Raw genomic sequence first — 22,031 nt, 5'->3', positions numbered from 1 at the left:
ATTTAATGCTGGTACATGGACATGGCATTGAATGTCCCGAGGACTGGGTTCAGAACCCCTAGTTTAGAGTGAAGGGACCTCCTCACCGTCCTTCTTTATCAGAGTTTTTAGGGGGGCCCTTTCTTTTGGTTGCCTCACATCAGGCAGCAGACTGACGTGAGCTGCCCCTGAGGGTAAGTGCTGCCTGTAAGGGGGTGGTGGAGGAAAAAGTGCTGCTTGTGGATGGCCCCAGGCAGTGGTGTGCTGGAGCGGGCTCTCACGGGCTCGCGAGAGCCGTTTGTTAAGATTTTAAGAATTTTGAGAGCCGGTTGTTAAAGTAGGCCTCCCCATGGCTACTTTAACAACTGACTCCCAAAATGTGGGCTTGGGCCCCCTCCTGAATTCTCTTTTACTTTGCTGGCAGTGATGCTGGCCCCACCAGCCAAGTAAATAGACTGCTGCTGCTCCTTGTTTCTGACTCTGAGCACCAGGCTGGGACTTTTCATGCAAGCGCAAGAAGGTTCCATCATGCTACTCAGAGCCAGAAACAAGCAGTAGAGAATGGTGGCAGTCCATTTATTGGCTGGTGGGGCTCGGCAAAGGTATGCCTAGCGTGCCTGCACAAGGGAGGGGAGAGAGAGGCATGTATTTCCCCCCCCCCCCCCCCCCCCAAATTTCAGGGCCAGCTATGCCCGGAGAGAGAGCCCGTTGTTAAAAATTTAGCAGCACACCCCTGGCCCCAGGAAAAAAAGTGCTGCCTGTTTCAGGAGGGGGGGGTATTTTAAGGAGGGAGAAAAAGCTGGGATTTGGAGAAGGAGAAAAAGGGAGGGTGCTGGCATCAGGCCTAGGGAAGGGGGAGAGGGAAAGTACACTCTCCCTTTGTTAATTCGTGTGAATGTGAGAGTGGGCATAATGAGAGAAATTTCCCATGATGCTGGTTCACTTCAATTACAAAAATATACATATTCTTCATTGTTTTGATAAGCTGGCTTCATATTCAACATTTTAGTCTGGCGCGTGTGTATGTTTGTCATTTTTTTAATAACCATAATGAATATGTATGAAATGTTTGTATCCAAATGAATATGCTAATGTACCAAGCCACACTCTTAGTCCCCCAAAATGAAACAAACTACGCCCATGAAATGGTCTAAAGAATGGATAAGAAAAAGTAGAAACTGAAGGGAAAAGACAAGCATCAAACACATTGTAGCACACTAACCATCCTGGCCAAGTCACAAATAATAGAAGAAAACACTTAACATTAGAATACACACAAATTCACTCCTCTTCATGCTGCCTGTTTATTGCAAAGACAAAACTTATAGAACTATAAATGAATCCAGATGAGTTAAAAAAAAACATGTAGTGGCATCTGGTTTCTTTTCTTTTTTTTTATTTTCTATTTCAAAATATAACCCTCTGGATGTATTTTTATATATAATGTTATGTTTCATAACACAAGCCATTTTAGAAATTGACACAAGCATCAGAGTATCTGTGGTAATATGCTGCTTTTTCCAGTCGTAATAGCCTGAAGGTAGTTCGTGGGTAGACCAGACAGTTTTGGGGGGATGAAACACATTTAGCATTTTATGTTCCTTTTTAAGGAAGACAAACTTAAATAAAAACAATTAGTCCTGTGAAGAATGGAATTGGATTCTGTCCATCTAGACAGACCGGTCAAACTACTGTTCCAATGTCTAAACAGGAACAGGAAGTAATGTGTGGTTTGAATTCCATATTGCAGCTTTCCAAATCTCAGTGGAGACCAGACTAATTCAGGACACTAACAATGCTATGGCTCTACTGTTATGAGCTTTGCTATGCTCTTCTTAAGTAAGACCTGCCTGGGCATATCGGAAGAAGAAGCAATCTGCTAATAAGCTGTAAACTTTCTTTCTATTACAGCAATCTCATGTCTGTGAAGGTGAACCTTCTATTAGCTTTGGCATATTCTATCTAGGTAGAAGGAAATGACTCTTGCAATATAAACAGTGCAGGACTTGTTTGCGTTTATGAACCTTGGCCTTCAGGGTTGCCTCAGTAGTTTACTGGCATGCAAAGGAACTGGATCTTGTGCTCAGTTCAGAATTTCTATTTATTTATTTATTAGAATTTATTTACTACCTTTTTGAAGGAATTCACTCAAGGCACTATACAGCAAGAATAAGTCAAACATAAGCAATAGACAATAACAGCAGTAAAAATATTAAAATAACAATAACAAATATTGCAATTAGAACCAACACGGGCAGTAGCAAGTCCTCTACTCATGCTGATTTCAATTGGGAAATGGCTGCCGGGACCTCCTGTGGCAGTCTCGCAGTCTTTGCAGCCATTTGGATTGGAGCAGCGAATGGGGCAGGGATGAGTGGGGTCAGTTTCTGCCTCCAAAGGGGTCACTAGACCACCAGAGCCATTTCGAGAGAGCAGCAGCATGGGGCAGGAACAAGTGGGGTTCATTCCTGCTCCCAAAGAGGCCACTAGACTACCAGGGCTCCACTAAGTTAGGTCCAGGGAGGGCCTACAGATGACTGGGTGAGAAGCAGGAGAATGATCATGGCAGGGGGGAGGAGAAACTTCATTTACAGTTTTGGTTTCTACCGAAACCGAACAGCCAATTTCGGTCACAGATTCAGGTTCGGCAGAAACTTTGGTCATGCTCTAGTAGAATGACTACCTGGTTAAGTTGAAATATGGAACCACCTTAGGGAGAAACTTGGGATGAGTGCTACGATTAAACTTAGTATAGGGGTGGATAAATCACTAAGGGCCCCTTTAACTAAAATGCAGTAATTTTGCAATTACTACATATTTAATGCAAAAATGAAAATGCGGTAAGTGCAGAGCCTTTGTGATAAATGCAAGGGATGTGGCCAGAATTTGCCCTGCATTTACCAGACAGAGAGCAGAGAGTTATTTCACAGGCAACGAGTCATACGTAGTGCCTGAAAATGCAGGAGCACCCATGCTATGAGGCTCTGCATGTAACGCAATGCAGAACACTGAAAATTAAGTAAATAAAGAAATGATGGGCAGCACTTCCACCTTCCCATCCACATTTATTTGTTACATTTGTATCCCACATTTTCCCACCTATTTGTAGGCTCAATGTGGCTTACATAGTACCTGAGAGTTGTTTGCAGACTCCGGTGTAAACAAATATTGTGGTAAGATAAAGTTCATGTGGCACAGCCACATTAGGGAATCGTACAACAGAAGAGTTGTGTTATGTCCATTACGTACTTTAGTTTTGTTGTGTTGCAGAGATCAGGCATTTATGTTGGATTGGGTAGGGTATCCCTTTTTAAACAGGTTAGTTTTTATGTTTCAACATTTTTATTGATGAAATGACAAAATACAGTATCACCAAACACCCAAAATAAGAAGTTTCAAAGTCAAGCCTTTCAAGTAGTTACAAATAGTGGTCCTATCATCAACATTTTATCATTCTCTTTCTACCTTATCCCTTCCCAAACCCCCCTCCCCTCCACCTTCTAAACGTTTTGACTTAAGTGTTACGGCAATAACACATACAGCTTTGTGGTCGCTCTGATTATCCTATGATCCTATAACTAAAAGGATATGTTCAGTGCAGCCACGTCTATCTTGCAATGTCTGGACATCCGCCAATAACATTAAAAGCTACTATCTGTACTGTCTCACCCCATCCCCCCATCTCCCTCCCCCCCTTTCTCCCTCCCCCCTACCCCAGGAACCTGAAAGAACTAAATCTTAGCAGCATGTGAAGCTCACCCTACATTGAGGAGCAGACTACGACCTCTGGGGCTTAGGACTCACAAATAAGGGCCCCAGATGGCCAGAAAAATGACTCTCTTTCTCTTTGAGAACCTAGTCTCTCCAGCCTCCCAAGATACCAACTGATGTAACTGGTTCCTCCAATGCCAGTATGCTGGAGGATCTTTAACCATCCAGTACTGTAAAATACACTTCCTAGCCAATAAGCACATCATGCGGAGCATCCATGTTTCAAAACGATTCTTACCTCTAATAGACCCCGGGATATCTAAAAGTAACTGTTCGACTGTTCCCAGAACCCGAATTCCCAGCCGCTCCTCCCAGAAACCTCGGACCTGAGTCCAAAATCCTTTCATGGTGGGGCAGCTCCAAAACATGTGTAGCAGCGTACCGGGACTCTTTCCACATTTAAGGCAGTCTGGACTTCGGTTCCCTCCCATGTGTGCTAGTTGAGATGTAGCCACATACCCCCTATAGATACAACGATATGCACATTCTCTCAATCGAGCATCTGATACCAACAGGGATATTCGTGCTACTGACTTAGTTATGTCCCAGGACGCTACTGCCAAACCCAGTTCTTTTTCCCACGCGCTCTTCAAAGGCTCATAGTCCTTGGGAGGTTGCCATCTGGATAGTGCCTTACAGAGCAAAGAAATAGTAAGCTCTTCCTCACCCATGGAGTTGAAAAAATCTCGTAGCTTGCCCCCCAGCTGAGTTCTCAGAGGATCTCCCGTCAGGGAAGCAACATAATGCTGCATTTGTCTTATAGCGAGTCTGCTACCCCAGGAGTCGCCCACCTTGCTCATCAATTCCTCATCTGAGAGGGGCTGCCCATCTCTGTCCACTAGATGCGCCAGACGTGAAATCCCCCGCTTTGCCCATTCAACAAAATGCCGGCTCGACAGTCCAGGTAGAAACTCACAGTTCCCACATATAGTAAGCTGGTCTGTCACTGTCGGGTCTCCCCCAAGCCGCCATACAAGCACTCCCCACACCTCTTGGAGCGGTCGCAACATCACGTTTTTGCTTAATCCCTCCGGTAAATTGCATGTTTTATGGTGCAGAAGCGAGGAAAGCTGATAAGGCTCCAAATATGCCACCTCCAACGTTATAGGAGTATATCGCTGTGTACCCAAATACCCCAAGTGACGTAATTGACATGCTTGATTATATAGCGCTAGATCTGGCATACCCACCCCACCTCGACTCCAACCTCCTATTAAGTGTGAGAAACGAATCCTAGGCTTCTTGCCCCTCCAGCAAAACTTTGATGCTAATTTATAAAAATTCTGCAAATCTTTCCGACGTAGCCAGATTAGAATTGTCTGCAACACATAAAGCCATTTGGGGAATAGCACCATCTTTATCAGGTTTACTCTGCCTAGAAAAGATAGCGGCAAATCCAACCATCCTTGCAGCACATTCCGGGTCTCCTCTAAGAGCCAAGCAATGTTAAGATCATGTAACCATGAGGTATGCATAGGTAGTAAGATTCCTAAATACTTGAAAGAGGTTTGCACCTTCCGCAGAGGGAACCCACCTCTCCAATGTCTCCAAACCTCCTCTGAAGAGGCCAAGGCCTCCAATTTCTCTAAGTTCAAACGAAGGCCCGCGTAGTCTCCGTATTCAGAGAAGATCTCCAGTAATGCTCCCAAAGACTCTTGTGGGTTCGTTAAGTGAACCAAAATATCATCGGCAAATGCCGCTACCTTAAAGACCTCCTTCCCTATCGCTACTCCTGCTACCTCCTGCTGCTCCACAATATCTCTCAGTAAAGGATCCAATGTCAGCACAAACAGTAGAGGTGATAGAGGACAGCCTTGTCGAGTTCCCCGGCCTATTTCAAATTCTGTTGTTACAATCTCATTGACCGATATTCTGGCCTTCGGCTTCGAGTATAGTGCTTTTATCCCTGATAAAAATCTGCCCGAGAAACCATACTTCTGAAGGACAGCATATAGAAAATTCCAATTTACCCAATCAAAAGCTTTTTCAGCGTCAAAGCTTACTAATAAAGAATTTTTATTCCCTCTACTTCTGGCTTCTAAGGAGGTCAAGACCTTGCGGACATTTTTAGTAATCGTCCGTCCTCTCACAAACCCCACCTGGGAATCGTGTATTAGCTTCGGCAAAGTTCTCGCTAATCTATTCGCCATGATCTTAGCCATCAATTTAATCTCATAATTTAGAAGTGAAATAGGCCTATATAATTCAGCTAGTTCCGGGTCCTTTCCTTTCTTGGGGATTACTATAATGCAAGCAGTGTTTAAGTCAGGAGGCATCTGTTCCTGGTCTATTAGGGTGTTAAAACATTGCAGCTAATGGTTCTATTATCTCTTCTCCCATAATTTTGTAAAATTTCGCCCTGTAACCATCCGCCCCCGGTGCCTTAAGCAATTTGCTTTGATTAATGGCCAGCAGTACCTCCTCTGATGTGATAGGATTATTAAGCCGCTGCTCATCTTGCGGGGATATCCTCAGCAGATTAATCTGATCTAGGTATAAGTCCCCCGATAGACCCTCGTCCGGTGGGGCCTCATATAACCTTTTATAGTAATTGTAAAAAACCTCACTAATCTCCTGATCCGTATGAACTCATTCTCCCTGCCTCTGTTTCATAGCCAGGATCCTGGCCTTTCCTTGCTTAGCCGTGATCAGACGTGCCATCAATTGCCCCCCTTTGTTCCCATGCTTATAAAGTTGGTACTTATAATATATCTGCGATTTCACAGCCTTTTGGTGAAGGATTTCATTTAACGCCGTCTGCAGGGACAATAAGTGTTGTTTATTCTCCAATAAAGGCAGTTGACCATACCGTCTCCGAGCCGTGCACACTGATTGACTCAACCTCAATATTTCTCTATGTCGGGCCTTGCATTTATGTGCCATATAGCTGATGATCTCTCCACGGAACACTGCCTTGGCCGCCTCCCAGTACAGGACCGGGTCTCCAGTATGTATTCCGTTATGTAATTTATATTCCCGCCAACTTTGGTGTATTGAGGCCCTGAAAACCTGATCCTGATATAACTCCACAGGAAATGCCCATCTCCCTTTCCCTCTCCTCTCCTCCTTTGGCGACCAACTCATTTCCACTCAGGCATGATCTGATATTACATCAGCTCCTATAACCGACCTCGTCACTGAGATAATTGTTCCGAGATCAACAAGTAATCAATTCGTGCTTGTGTACCATGCGCTTGTGAGAGGTGTGTATAATCCCTTCCCTGTGGATCAAGAGCCTGCCAAACGTCCACCAGCCCCATCTGTCGACAGAGATTAGGCAGCCCATGATACTCCTGTCCAAGATCCTGCCTCCAAGGCCCTGTGCTATCCATCAAAGGATCCATCACCCTGTTGAAATCCCCACCTACTATTATGGGCAAAGAGGTTTGCTCTAACAATCTCGAGGTAATCATCTTATAAAACCTCCGATCAAATTGGTTCGGGGCATATACGTTTCCAAACAGCAATGTTTGACGTTTTATGGTAACCTCACAAATCAAAAATCTCCCTCCCGGATCGACGAAGCGCACATCCAGTTTGTCTACTATCCCTTTTCTGAACAAAATGGCAACCCCCCCTTTTTTCCCTTGAGCCGCTGCAGATGCACACTCCCCCACCCACCAGGTTCGCAATTTAGCGTGTTCCACAGCTGATAAATGGGTTTCTTGTAGCAGGGCTATGTCTACTTTATGTCTTTGCAGGTGCTACAGAATTTTAGAGCACTTAATGGGAGATGTGATCCCTCCTACATTCCATGTAACTACTTTCAGGGGCCCCAGTTCACGTAGGGTACCTTCTCATTAGATATATACCATTCTTGCATTGAAGACGGGTATCCCAGCCACCCCCCCCCCCCTTCTCCATCCTAAGCCATATTCCTTCCTTCCAAAGCCTCACTAACCATGACCTCCAGGTTCCTGTTACCCCCATCCCCAAACTCCCCCACCTTCTCCCCTACAATCCCTATCCGATCCCACTAACCCTAACCTCCCTTTTAAGCTACCCAAGCCCCTACACGGGACCATCACGTGTAACGCCCCTTACCCCCCTTCCCTCTTGTAAACCAGTGCCATAACAACCTTCCTTCCCCAAAATTCCCCAACGAATGTGGCATCAACATGTGACTGTATAAAGTGCAAAAACAGCCTAAACAACAGCAACAGATAAACATCAAAACCTCTTTTTCAGAGTCCTCAGGTAGTCTCCTCGTCTCTGATAAGTAATAACCTCCTCGTCCATTCCCTGCAGAGGCCCCGGGGCTTATCCATTTATACCAATCCTGTTAGGACCCAAACAGCTCTGCCAATAGCCTTCATGGCTTCTCCTCACAAAAACTGGTGCGGAGTCCTCTCTGATGGGACCCTTTTGTATCTGTGGCATCCACCTCCATTATCCCAGTTTCCATTCCATATCCACACTGAAACAGGCGTTCAGGGGGAACGCCACTTGGCGGAGGTTATGAGAGGCCACCTTTGGTGAAAAAATATCAACCTCCCCCCGACTGGCAAGTCGTATGGCACGGATACTTTTTCTGAGGCTATGCTGAACTGGAGCCAGTCAAAAGCCCGTCCCTTGCTTTTGCTAGGGAGCCACAGAGGCCTTAGGCGCACGCTGTTGACGAGAACGAGCGCACTGGGGCTGAGCCTGGACAGGCTGCCGAGAAGCAGGAGTGTACCTATGCCTAGCATAGGAATAGAGAGAACTCCTCTTCCCTCCAAAAACCCTCCTAGATGAGGAGGTAGTAGCAGAAGACGCCCGGCGGGAGAGAAAATCCATAGCATCATTGTGCTTTTTGAGCTGGTGAACCAGATCCTCTACTTTCTCACCAAAAAGGTTATCCCCCTGGCAAGGAACATCCGCCATCCGCTGTTGGACCGAATGATCCAGGTCAGAGACACACAGCCATGAGAGTCTGCGCATCACTATACCTTGGGCAGCGATCCTGGATGTTACATCAAAAGTGTCGAACGTACCCCTGGCCAGGAATTTTCGACACGCCTTCTGCTGCCTGACCACCTGGCGAAAAGGCTCAGCCTGCTCCGGAGGGAGTGCATTAACCAAGCTAGACAGTTGCCTCACCAAGTTCCGCAAGTGGATGCTCGTGACAAGCTCGTATGTCCAGTGGCGTTCCTAGGGGGGCTGACACCCGGGGCGGATCGCCAATGCGCCCCGCCCCCCGGGTGCAGCGCCCCCCCGGTGCAGCACGACCTCCCCCAGCAAAAGGACCCCCCCACCCCGGCGAAAGAACCCCCCCTGGGTGCAAGCCGCTGGGGGGGGGGGGGGGTGCTGCGCGCTGGTCAGCTTCCTTCATTTCCATGTTCCCTCTGCCCTGGAACAGGTTACTTCCTGTTCCGGGGCAGAGGGAGCATGGATCGAAGGAAGCTGACCGGCGCGCGGCACCCCCCCAGCGGCGTGCACCCGGGGTGGACCGCCCCCCCCCCTTGGTACGCCACTGGGTATGTCTGGATTTTGGCAGCGAGCATAGCGGCCTGATATGCCTTCCTCCCAAAAGAGTCCAAAGTTCTAGATTCTCTGCCTGGGGACGCCGAGGCATAGTCCACTAGTACTCTTGGCTCTTTTGAGAGCGGAGTCCACCACCATGGAATTGTGAGGTAGCTGAGACCTCATCAATCCAGGCTCCCCATGGATCCGATATTGAGATTCAGTCTTTTTCGGGATCACGGGATTAGACAGAGGGAACGACCAGTTTCGCATAAGGACTTCCTTCAGTACATTATGCAAAGGAGCAGTTGCAGCCTCTCTAGGCGGAAAAGGATAATCCAGGACCTCGAGCCTCTCAGCCCTGGGCTCATCCTCAACCTCCATAGGGAAGGGAATAGCCGCAGCCATTTCCCGGACAAAGGAGGTAAAGGATAGACTCTCCGGTTGAAATAGTCTCCTTTCTGGTGGAGGGGAAGATTCAGAAGGAATCCTATAGGACTCATCAGATGAAAAGTACCTGGGATCCTCCTCTTCCTCCCACGAACGCTCATCTTCAGTATCGGACAAGACATCTCTCAGAGCAATCTGAAACTGAGCCTGCCTGGACGCCGAGGAATGACGTCCTCGATGGCGGTGCCGAGAAGTTGACACCCGCCTGGATTCCGGTGAAGTTTCTTCCACCGACGTCGAAGGGGAGTCGACCTGGGTGGTAGCTGACACCGATGCCGGAGGCGGCACCGAGGTCGGGGACCTCACCACATGCGAAGGGCCAAATACCGCTGCAGCAGATGGTACAGAAGGCACAACCACCCCCGACACCGAAGCAGACTGGCGCAGTAACCATTCCAGAAACTCTGGAAGCAGGGCCCTGATACGCTCGTCGAGAGCCACCATCGGACAAGGCTGCAGGGTCGGTATAGGAGCTGGTGGCAGAATCTGTCGAGGCTCGGGAGCAGGTACCGGGCTGCCAGAAGACTGACGCATCAGCACCTCCTGAATAGAGGGAGAGCGATCCTCTCGGCGCTGATGCTTCTCGGGTGCCGAATCCCTTGACGCCCCGGAGCTCCCGGCACCGTGTGTCGAAGGAGAACAATGACGGTGCTTCTTCGCCTTCGCTCGATGCCCGTCATCGAGACTCCTCGGTACCGATGAGGAAGACGTGGAATCCTCACGTCTCCTCGTGTCCGGGTCTGACGAAGGTCAGTCCCGGGGGCCTGCATAACAGGAGGCCTCGAGACAGGTGGAGACCCACTTGATGCCTCACTGCTCCCAGCACGAGTTAGTTGTTCCGCAGCCATTACCTTCACTCCCGACGTTGATGCGTCCCTCGATGTCGATGTTGACACCGCCGACCTCGGTGCCAATGTTGATGTCGACATCGAAGGACCGAACCGAGCCCCAAAAAGCTTCACTCGTTGGGCCTCTCGAGACACTTGAGTCCGTTTCTTCATGCGAAGACACAGACTACAAGTGGTTGGGCTATGGTCGGGCCCAAGGCACTGGATACACCAGACGTGGGTATCGGTACCCGAGATGGTCCAGTTGCACAGAGTATAACACTTGAAGCTGCTGGGTGTCTTCGATGACATGGAAGGAAAAATGGCTTCGGCGAAATCAAAAGACGCAATCGTGCCTGTTAAAAGAAAAATGGGCACGAATAAAAGGGAACAACCTGACTGCACGGCCTAAGCCAGCCACGTCGAAAAAGAAATGAAACTTTAAAAGGGTAAAAAATATAAAGAAACTATGGGTAAAGTTTTTTTTTTTTTTTAACTATAAATTCTGACAAGAAAAAAGAAATAAGGCAAAAAGCCGCAAAAATGAAGGTTCTCTTTCCCGGGCCTGAGAAGAGCGGGGAAAAACTCGACCGCACCTCACCGTGGAGAAAAAATAAGTGAGCAGGAACGCTCATGTGACGGCCAGGAAGTTGTTCGCGCAGTTCGCGCGCCAGAAGGTTCTGACAAACTTTTTACATTTTTTGCTTGCAAAATTGCCGATTCCTGGGCCAACGTGGACGTTGATCCACAAGTGAGAACAAGCAGCCTGCTTGTCCTCGGATAACATGGGATATAGCGGTCATAAATAAATAACATGGAAGAAGTGCACAGGAGGCATGTTACCATGACCTGCAGGGATGCATGTCAGAGACCATCAGCCAGTCAAGCAGATAGGTAGAAACAATGACAAATACCAGAATGATGCACTGATTCCCAAGCTTTCAGCCCTCCATAGGAGGTGGTATATTGGGCATGCAAGGATCACTAACATATGGGTTTCATTTTTAAAGAGGGGGCCCCCACCCAAGTAGATGCTCAACCAATGAAGGTGGAACTGAGGGGAAGGGTTGTGAAGAAGTACTGTATATAGGAGAAATCTTCAATACTCTTTAAATGGCAACAACCCAGCCCACCTTAACTGGAATAGAGGGTGGAGCCCATGCCTAGAGAGAAGTGGAGAGGCTCAGACCATGAAAAGAGAAGTCTCCAGCTTATGCTCACATGATTTATGTTTGAATGGAGGATATACTGCTGTAAAGTTTGCAAGGACAAGACAGGCATTCTTTTTGTTTTCTTGTGCTGAACAAAACTTTCCTTTGCACTTTGGACCTGTCTTAGCTGGTTTTTATTTCTTGAAGGGCTTCATCACAGGTTCAGAACCCCAAGTGACCCCGCTCAAGCATACAGAAGCATTTTACATCAAAGTTTAAATTGAAGAAAGGAAGTCTCAGAAGAGATATCAAAAATCAGTAAATGCTAAAAAATGGGCCTTCTGTTTAGATTTTAACCAATAAACACCATTAAAACATCCTGGAAGCAAAAGAAGTAAAATAGGTGTTTAATCAACAACACTGGGGAAACTTAACCCTCCATTGCCCCATGTAAGCTGCATTGAGCCTGCCATGAGTGGGAAAGCATGGGGTACAAATGTAACAAACAAAAAAAAAACACTGGGGAAACCCCACTTTTCCTAGTACACTTTCACCACTCACCTTGCCTGCTTTGGGTAATTCACTCTATGTGTCTTTTCCACGTAGATGACTACTCTGCTGCATAAATGCATATATTAGTGATTTACAAGTAGTGTAATTGGTTTAAGTCTGGGAATATTAAAATAAACAATATAATTAATAAATCTGTTACAATGTTAAAATGATAGGACCGACTGAAATGTGCTGGAAATGTGTTAGCTTTTTCAGAAAGAAGGATATGCTTCTCATAAGTTTAAAACAAGTTTAATTAATATATTCAGAAATAACCATCTTGTGATTTTATATCTCTGTTCCATAATGCAGCTGAACAATTAATGGAGAGATTTTTCCAAACTTCAGAGAAAAAGAAAGGATGAAAGACCAAAGAAGGGACAGGATAGTAAACTTGTATATCTTATTTAACTTTTCTTTTTGAAAATTTATTTCCTTGATCCCTGCAGATTGCTTTGATTTTAAAATGTTCAAAGAAATACATTCAGGTAAACTGTCTGTTTCATCTATCCGTAAGTCTATTACTTGCCAGTTATTACACATAAAAATACTACTACTACTAATTATTTCTATAGCGCTACTAAAAATACTGAGTTACATAGAATATTCTTATCTATATTCTCTGGTGAAAAATTTTGATCCCTTCTATAAAAGAAAGTGGTAAAAAGTGGCCTGCGGTAGTGTAGGCATGTGAATTGAGCGCAACCTGGGCCAGTTTTTACTGCATATACAAAAAAGGACTTTTTTTTAATTGGATGAGAAAAGGGCCTGTGGTAAGAATGAAACCAGCACACACCCAAAACTTGCCTGAGCCCTTAACCCCATCCATTGATCCAACTGTAAAGGCTCACGCGCTACATGCAGAGTGACCAGTCGGTGCACACCAAGTGCCGATTACCGCCGGAACTGGCGTGCGTAGGAGGAAAAAAATAAATAATTCATCCACATGTTACAGGTGCGTGCCAAATCTGAAATTAATGCCAAGAGGGTGTGCTGGCCTGGCGGTAGTCTCATTTGGGCATAAGCTGCAAGCGCGTAGAGCCTACCACGGCTTAGTAAAAGGGCCCCTAAAAGCATTAAGGTCCTCTTTTACTAAACTGTGCTAGCGATTCCCACGTGGCAAATCTGATGCAGCCTGTTCAAAATGAATGGGCTGCACGCATTTGCTTTGCCAGGAATCGCTAGCGTGGTTTTACTAAACGAGCCCCTTAATGCGGGAGCACTTACTGCCTCCTTAGGAGTGCTAATAGATAACATCTGTGTTATCTATTAGCACGTGCTTATGCGAACGCGCTGGCTGGATAATGCTTCTGCACCCATGACACACCCCCTTCACAAACAATAACAAAAAAAAAGGTGCAGGCCAAGGTAATCGCTTCCTTGACGCCTCTAGAGAACAATGCTTCAGAGATCACGGTGTTATTTTTGGGAGCCATTCATAGCCAAAGGAGTCTATTCAAATTCAGAAGGAACTGAAAACCTAAAAAAAGGGGGGAGGGGTCAATGACATCTGATGGTGCCAACACCTACAGTAGTTTGTTTAAAATGTATTGCTGTCTACCAATAGATTACTTTATATTTGTGTTTTTTATTTAAATTTTAGTTTATCTGACAAATCCTTTGTAATTTTATTAGACCTAATATTCACCAGGTACAGTGACCGGGCTCCAACTTTAGGCTGGATCCACTACAAGAAATCCCTTTGTACCAACTGAGGGTTGTAAACGTCAGTGCTGAGAAGCCTCCTCTTGAAGACTGACCCTCTCAGTGGCTAAGGTCATATGACAAAATGGAGAGTGGAGGAGTGACCTAGTGGTTAGGGTGGTGGACTTTGGTCCTGGGGAACTGAGAAACTGAGTTTGATTCCCACTTCAGGCACAGGCAGCTCCTTGTGACTCTGGGCAAGTCACTTAACCCTCCATTGCCCCATGCAAGCCGCATTGAGCCTGCCATGAGTGGGAAAGCGCGGGGTACAAATGTAACAAAACTAAAAATAAATAAATAAAAATCTTCTAAGAAAGAGGTCTCTGACTGAGGGGAACGTAAGGAGATCCTTTCCTTGTATTTTTCTTTGGAGTGCAGATCTGACTTATTTCAAGGAACATGGTCTGAAGAGCACCATTGCAATTCAATATTTATTATAGAAGAGTAAAGCACATGAGATCCTTGCTTTGGGAGATATTCTTGGGATCCTGAGCTTAGTCCTCCGGGCTTTGGCCTCACTTCCACTCGAGCTTCATAAGGTACTGTTTCTATAAATGTGTCTTCTGCCTGAATTCAGGCTCATTATTTTTATAAGGTAGGCCAAGGCATGAACCAGCAGTTGTGTGGTTGATTTATCCAGTTGCAGCAAATCCTCAAAGATAAGCAATTCAAAATGTAAAAGCACTTATCTGGAAAAGTGCCACTGGCCTGGTCTATCTGACAAACAGTGGCATTATCCAGATGGCACTGCTGAAAATCATTAGTGGCTGCCCCAGCACTACCCACATACCCCAGAATTTTATATAGCACGACTTAAGTTGCGCACGCAAATCTAGTCATATTCCTGTTTTGCTTGTGTAACTTAATTAGTTAACAAGAAAATCAGCACCAATAATTGCCACTTAACAAGCAATTATTGACACTAATTGGCATTAATTAGAATTTACTCACAGAACTATCTAAGCGTGTTCTATAATGTGATGTGTGCAAATTCTAAGTCACATAGTTGAAAAGGGGACATAGCCATGGGCATAGAATAGGCGGGTCGTGGGTGTTTCTAAAATCTATGCACATGGCTATAGAATAAACCCAGTCAGTGCCTAATTTAGGAGTCAGCATTTACACTGCCCACAACTAAATATAGTTGTGCGGACAGACACTGCTCATTCTATAAACCATGCAGAAATTTAGGCTTATTCTATAAAGTATGCCTAAATTTAGGTGTACTTCACAGAATATGCCTAGGCATATTTCATTTTGGCACTGATTTTGTTGGGTGTCATATACAGAATCTAGTCTATAGTATCCATACACCAACACTGAAAATCCAGATTTTTTTTTAAACTGTTACAGCCACATTAAAACAAACTGTTATGATTGTGGTCATAACCCCTCTCAAACTTACCTTTTTCCTGGTGGTCAGCTTAGCTGGCTTCTGTTTCTTTTGTCTGTCCTTTCTGAGCTGGCTCTCTCTCTCTGTGCTGGCAGCTTCCAGCAGCATGGGGCTAATTGTCTCATTTTACTGCAGCTGTGGGTGTTGCCTGAGTTGCTCTACCTCTCTTTGGGTGTACTGGCTTCAAGTGCTTTGTGGTGCTGCATTGGTGTGGGTTGGGCCTCTATGGGTTTCAGTGTGCTCTCTGTGTTTCAGTGTGCTGCCTGGGTCTAGGGAGTGTGACATCATCAGGGAGGGCCTTGATAAGGAAGTGGTGTTCTTTCCTTCAGAGCCTTTGCAACCGTTGTGTTTGTTTTAGGTAGGGTGGTGCAGTGTGCACTTCTGACTTTGTGTCTAGTTTCCCTGCTTGCTTTTGCAAAGGTCCAGGTTAGTGTTAGTGCAGTGTGCACTGGTGTCTGTGTGTTTAGCTTTCCTGCTTTTCCCTTGTGGTTCCCCTGCTTTTTCCTCTTGGTTTTGGAAGCACCTTGTTAGTTTTGTGTCTAGCTTGCTAGGGTAGTGCTTAGGAAGCACCTTGATAGTTTGTGTCTAGCTTGCTAGAGTAGGGCTTAGGAAGCACCTTGTTAGTTTTGTGTCTAGCTTGCTAGGGTAGTGCTTAGGAAGCACCTTGTTAGTTTTGTATCTAGCTTGCTAGAGTAGTGCTTAGGAAGCTTGTTAGTTTTGTGTTTAGCTTGTTAGTATAGGGCTTAGGAAGTCCTTTTGTTAGTGTAGGCCTAGGAGTGCCCTGGTTAGTCCAGTTCCTTGGAGCATTGCTGTCTCTTCTGTTTCCAGTCCTGGTCCCTGTGTCATCCGGTATCCGGTAAGTCCTGCCGGCCACTCGAACCCAAGGGCTCAACCCTTGGGGGGGGGGAGGTAGTGGCCAAGCGCAGGTGAAGCTGTACGGACCAGTCCTATGTGCTCCAGTCCAGTGTGTTCCGGTCCGGTGTGTGTTCCAGTCTGGTGCACTCCAGTCCAGCGTGTGCCGGTCTGGTGTGTGTTCCAGTCCTGTGTCCTCCAGTCCAGGGGATTGCAGTCCAGTGTTCCAGTCCGGGGGATTCCAGTCCATGTGTTCCGGCTCGCTGGGCGGTGCCTGCAGTCCCTGCCGGTGTGTTTGCCCAGCGTTGGTTGGTGGGTTTTGCCTGCTGCTGTCGCTCCTCATCAGCAGCCCAAGGGCTCACATTTGCTCCAGAGCCTGGCCCTGCGGGCTCTGAACCTGAGAACCTGACACAAACAAACCAAAAAGAAACACATGCCAACTGCACTGGCTCGATATAGGACCATTTATTTTCAAGCCATATTGGCAAAGAGATGAAATGAAATACACTTTGAGAAACAAAAAAAATTAAAAAAGCTCTCCTAGAGGCCAACATACAAACCTATTGAGTATTCAGCAGGAATAGCCTTGAATCACAAGAAACTTCTTTCATGTGATGTTACCAATCTATTTGCATATTGTACAGACTGAATTCATAGGGGAAGAGAGAGGGATTGTGCTAAAGTTTGCATGATATAGTAGGTTGTTTTGCAATAAAATCTGCAATATCTCCCTAAAGCACAGTTCAGTTTCACAATGTGAAAATCACTAGCTGACTTAGGGGTCCTTTTACTAAGGTGTGCTAATGGATTTAGCGCACGCTAAATGATAAGATGCCCATTATATTCCTATGGGCATCTTATCATTTAGTTTGCACTAATTGTTAGCGCATGCTAAATCTGTTAGCACACCTTAGTAAAAGGACCCCTGATTTTGCATATGCCACTGCAAAATAGGTAAAACAACCAAACACATGGAAAATAAGCAAACAAGATTACATCCATTATTTGATTTTTTGAACAAATAATTATTTGTCAACACAAATGTTTTTAGTGCTCTTTGACCTCATAGAATAACAACACATTCTACTCAAGCAGGTTTTCAATAATTATAAAGCAATGACATACTTAAAGACATTCTAGAAATCTTTAAAATATTTTGAACTACCCAGCCATTAAAAACTCAAATACAGATATTTAGAATATATTCTGTTAAGCCTGTAATTAAGCATAGAAATAGAAACTTCAGGCAAATAAAGAAGACTAAATCCATTCAGTTTGCCCCCTTTCCCTAGCTACTGCAATACTGTTGATCTATAGGCTAATATACTGCAATAACACGGACTATTATCAGGTATTAATTAACACGCATTAACTAAAGTGCAAATCACTTTGGGTATGTTACATGTGTTAAAAATCAGAACGTTACTGTTATTGTAAAAAAAAAAAATTAACCATACCTGACTGAAGTGTATGTGGAGGGGCATTTTTGATATGAAGTCTAAGTATGACTTTGGACATTTTGCACAAAACGTCCAAAATCTGAATAGGAAAGAAGGTCATTTTCGAAAAAGAAAAACGTCTTATCTTTTATTTTCTAAAATACTGTTGTGAAAAAGGGTTTGTGCTTTGGATGTTTTGTTTTTTGGTCCATTAAAAAAAAAAAAATTAATAAGTGTAAAACGTAGAAAATCAAGCCATTGGGAGGAGGAGCCAGCATTTTTAGAAGACTGGTCCTCCAGATATCCCAGGAGAGCAATGGGGCATCCTAGGGGGCACTTCTGTGCACTTTATAAAAATGCTCCCAGGTACACTTCTCACCTTTGCTCCTTTATCTTATCACCTGAGCCCTCCAAAACCCACCCAAAACCTACTGCCCCCCCACTGTACACCACTATAATAGCCCTTTTGGGTGAAGGGGGCACCTATATGTGGCTACAGTAGGGTTTTGGTGACTTTGGGAGGGGTCATAGTTTCCACCATTAATGTGACAGGTAGAGGGACACTGAGGCATATTTTCAAAGCACTTAGCCTTCCAAAGTCCCATAGGTTGAACTTTGTAAGGCTAAGTGCTTTGAAAATGAGCCCCATAGGGACCCAAGTCCTCCACTCCATAGTGCACTGCACCGACCACTACACTACTCCAGGGACCTGCATGCTGCTTTAATAGACCTGGCAATAATATCTGAGGCTGTCATAGAGGCTGGAAAGTCATATTTTTATTCACATTTTGGGGGGTTGGAGGGGGTCAGTGACCACTGGGGGGGTATTGGGGAGTCATCCTTGACTCCCTCCAGTGGCCATCTGGTCATTTAGGGCACCTTTTTGTGCCTTATTCGTTATAAAAACAGGTCTAGCTCAAAACGTCTTTAATTTTTGTTTTGTTTTGTTCCATTATGGCTGAAAAATGTCTAAGTGTTAGGAACACGCAAATCCTGCCCTTAACACACCCCTGACATGCCCCCTTGAGATTTGAACGTACTGCAGATGAACAGCATAGAAAAACGTCTGAAAATAGGTTTTGAAAATACTGATTTGGATGTTTTTGTGAGTAAAACGTCCAAATGCTGTTTTATGCTGCTTTTTTGGACGTTTTTCTCTTTCGAAAATGAGCTCATTAATTTTCTTATCTTACAATAAATGGATCTGTGTTTACTGTCACACATTTAAATACATGTTATCTAGTTATACATTCATAGACAATGAGCTGAGTTATATAATTAAATAGTTAATTACCTATGTTTGAATAGATTTTGCATTAATGTTCCAAAAGCCAAATAATGTACACCAAGGGGGTCTTTTACTAAAGTGCATTAAATTTTTGTATTTACTGCGCCCTAACAGCAGAAATCAGCACACATTAATTAGGCTGTGCGCTAATTGTTGGGGTCTGTCTAGCATGAACTGTGGAATTAATGCATGGACATGTGTATTAGTGTGTGAAGAATCTAGTCATTATTAGTATGGTGGCACTTAGTGCCTCTTATTGAAGAGGTGCTAAGAACAGTCACGCTAACTGCACAAATGAAAGTTAGTGCGTATTAAGCACCATCTGCTCACCATATTATGAAGTCCACACCTATTCTCCACCAATGACCTGCCTAGTTCCTGTCCCCAACTCAATATGCAGTTAACGTGCAAATTAGCATGCGCAAACTGTTGAGACACTGTGGTAACTGTTAGCATGCTTCTGCAATAGAAGTTAGCACACCTTAATTCACACATTAACAGTGTAGCGCACTTTAGTAAATGACACCCTAAAAGAGCAAACACACACAAATACTTGCAAATAGAATAATGTACATTATTTGGTGTTTTAGCTTATGTTAATACTTTTGTGAAACTTGGCATCGATTACTACACAGGACTCCTGGTTTACTTGTTCTTTCCCATTACTAAGTGGCCCTTTTACTAAAGTGTGTTAAGTTTTTGCACTTACCATGCCTTAACAGCAAAAAATAATATACAGAAAAAGCAAAGGTTGTGCAGTAATATAATTGTTGGGGCATGCCCTCTGCAATTACTGTACAGAAATATTTATTAGCACATGGTAAACCTGATTGCATCTAGCACCTCTTCCTGAGGAGGCAGTAAGTAAACTTGCATTAACTGCGTAAGTGCCAATTAGTGTGCGGTAAGTACCTTGTCTTAAGGGCAGTATTCAGTCTACACCCATTCTCCAACCATGACCTGCATAGTTCTCACTCCTAACATGCAGTTAATGTGCAAATTAACGCAAGCTGTCATACCACTAATTCGTGTGTTAATTGCTTAACATACTTTACTAAAAGGACCCCTAAGTTTCCTCATAAATTTTTTTAATTTTCATTACCATTTTGTGAAGTAATGCTTGTTCTTGTTGCTCCTAAGGCTACACCCCTCCAACCACACGTTACGACATGCTGTTCTAAAATTCCTTTACAGTGAAAAATGCTTGTTTTCAGTCTACTGCTCTCAGCAAATTATTATATCCAGTCATGCAACAAACTGTTATCAGTGTATACAAATACTTACCTTTAATTGTATGTTAGCACTTTCTAGTTTCTTGGCTTCCGTAATCGCTTGTAGTTGCTGGTAGTCAACTGGTTTATACTTCCTGCTGCCAATACCATTTTTCATATGAACCACAAGACTATCTATGCTTACCAAAAAAGAAAAAAAAGGGGGCATTTAACATTTTGAAGAAACAGTCTTAAAATGCTAGATTCTAAATTACAACTACATCCGGATGTGGACTACAAATAGCTCTTCAACCTATAGTCATGTTTCCACAAGAACATGAAATTGCTGAATCAATACTCTGTTCCAATAACTGTATATAGGGAAAGAAACTAAAGGTGCTCCAGTTTAGAGAAGCTTTTAGTATGTGGTCTTACATATATTACTAAATGTTTGTTTTCTATTATTTGAACTGTTACATATTCACAGTTTGTTTCTTGCTATTTCTGATGTTAGTTGTACCCTTAGGAGCTTCAATTGGCAGGATATAAATAAATATAATGGAACACACATTATTTATAAGAAATCTACAAATCATGGTATGCGGTACATGGAAACTTTTCAATGCATTTCTTGTAATTTATAACAAGATAAAACATAATATGAAAGAGGTCTTCATTCAGTCTGGTCAATCAAAAATTATGTTTGTCTTTGTAGAACCTTCATGTAATAACTTTCTTATGCAACAGGAGATATGTTAAACAGAGCGAAGGCTTAAGTCATAATTTATTGGAAAGCCGAATTTTAGAATGGATTGCCTACAGAGAAAGTCAAAGGAGGTACCTATTTTGGGACTGCTTTATAAAAACACATAGGGGCCCTATTACTTAGGCGAATGGGTGCCTACGCGAATCCAATGCACATCAAATTGGCACTACTGCCCAGCTACCGCATGCCCCAGGTGGTAATTCCATTTTTAGTGCGTGCCCAAAACATGCGTTAGAAAATACAGTGCATTCCATTAAAGTGTACGTCGGATAAGCGCATGCTCTGTTTAACTGCTTGCCGCACTTTGGTCCCGTTTTTGGTGCCATCAATTTCTATGGGGACAAACTTCGGTTTAGCGCATCACTGATAAGTGCAAGATTCGCTTATATGCATGGTTTAAGACCACTCCTCTGCAGGGAAGACTCCGCATAAGCGCACACACGGAATATGGAAGATGATTGGCATGTGACAAAGGGGCGGTAAATTTGAAATCTCATTGGTTAACTGCCACAGGCAGAATAAGCGAAAGAAAGCTGTTAGAGTGTACACTGGAGTTGTCGTCATCATTGCGCAACTGTAAGACTTTAACACTGGCTGAACAAATAGAAATTCTTAAAAAATTAGAAAACAAACAAAGTCAAGCATCTATTGCTAAAGATTATGGTGTCAATCCCAGTCAAATTTCACGTATCTTGAAGCAAAAAGACCAGCTTCTGGAAGACTGGCAAAACAATACAAATCCACAACGGAAACGAAAACGGGCGGGAAAAGCTGAGGATGTAGAAGATGCTCTTCTTCGGTGGTTTTCTCAAGTCAGAAACAGACAGTTTCCTGTCAGTGGTCCACTGCTTATGGAGAAAGCTAATCAGCTAGCTGAAAGTCTTGGACTAACTGAATTCAAAGCCACTGTTGGATGGTTGGAAAGATGGAAGGAGAGGAACAACATAAAATTCAAGAAACAGCATGGTGAGAAACAAGACGCTGATGACTTTGGTGCTGAAAATTGGGTTGTTTCAGTTCTTCCTACCATCTTGAATGAGTTTGCACCTCGTGACATTTTCAATGCTGACGAAAACGGGCTCTACTGGCGAGCGATTCTTGATGGAACACTTGCATTCAAACAAGCCAAAACTACAGGAGGTAAAACGTCGAAGGACCGACTGACGATCTTCCTTTGCTGCAATATGGATGGGAGTGAGAAGTTGG

The 22,031-nt window shown here is 44.3% G+C and overlaps 1 protein-coding gene across 1 annotated transcript in view; it reads right to left on the bottom strand.

Annotated features, from left to right (window-relative positions):
* Window positions 1-22,031, bottom strand: part of CCDC148 (coiled-coil domain containing 148) — a 314,748-nt gene that overhangs the window by 256,986 nt on the left and 35,731 nt on the right. Inside the window, 1 exon segment of the mRNA XM_030210638.1 lies at window positions 20,133-20,254. Within this exon segment, the coding sequence (XP_030066498.1) occupies window positions 20,133-20,254 (122 nt within the window).

Source organism: Microcaecilia unicolor, chromosome 7 (assembly GCF_901765095.1).
Source record: "Microcaecilia unicolor chromosome 7, aMicUni1.1, whole genome shotgun sequence".
Lineage (NCBI taxonomy): Eukaryota > Metazoa > Chordata > Amphibia > Gymnophiona > Siphonopidae > Microcaecilia > Microcaecilia unicolor.
This window is presented reverse-complemented; position numbering and strand designations above follow the sequence as displayed.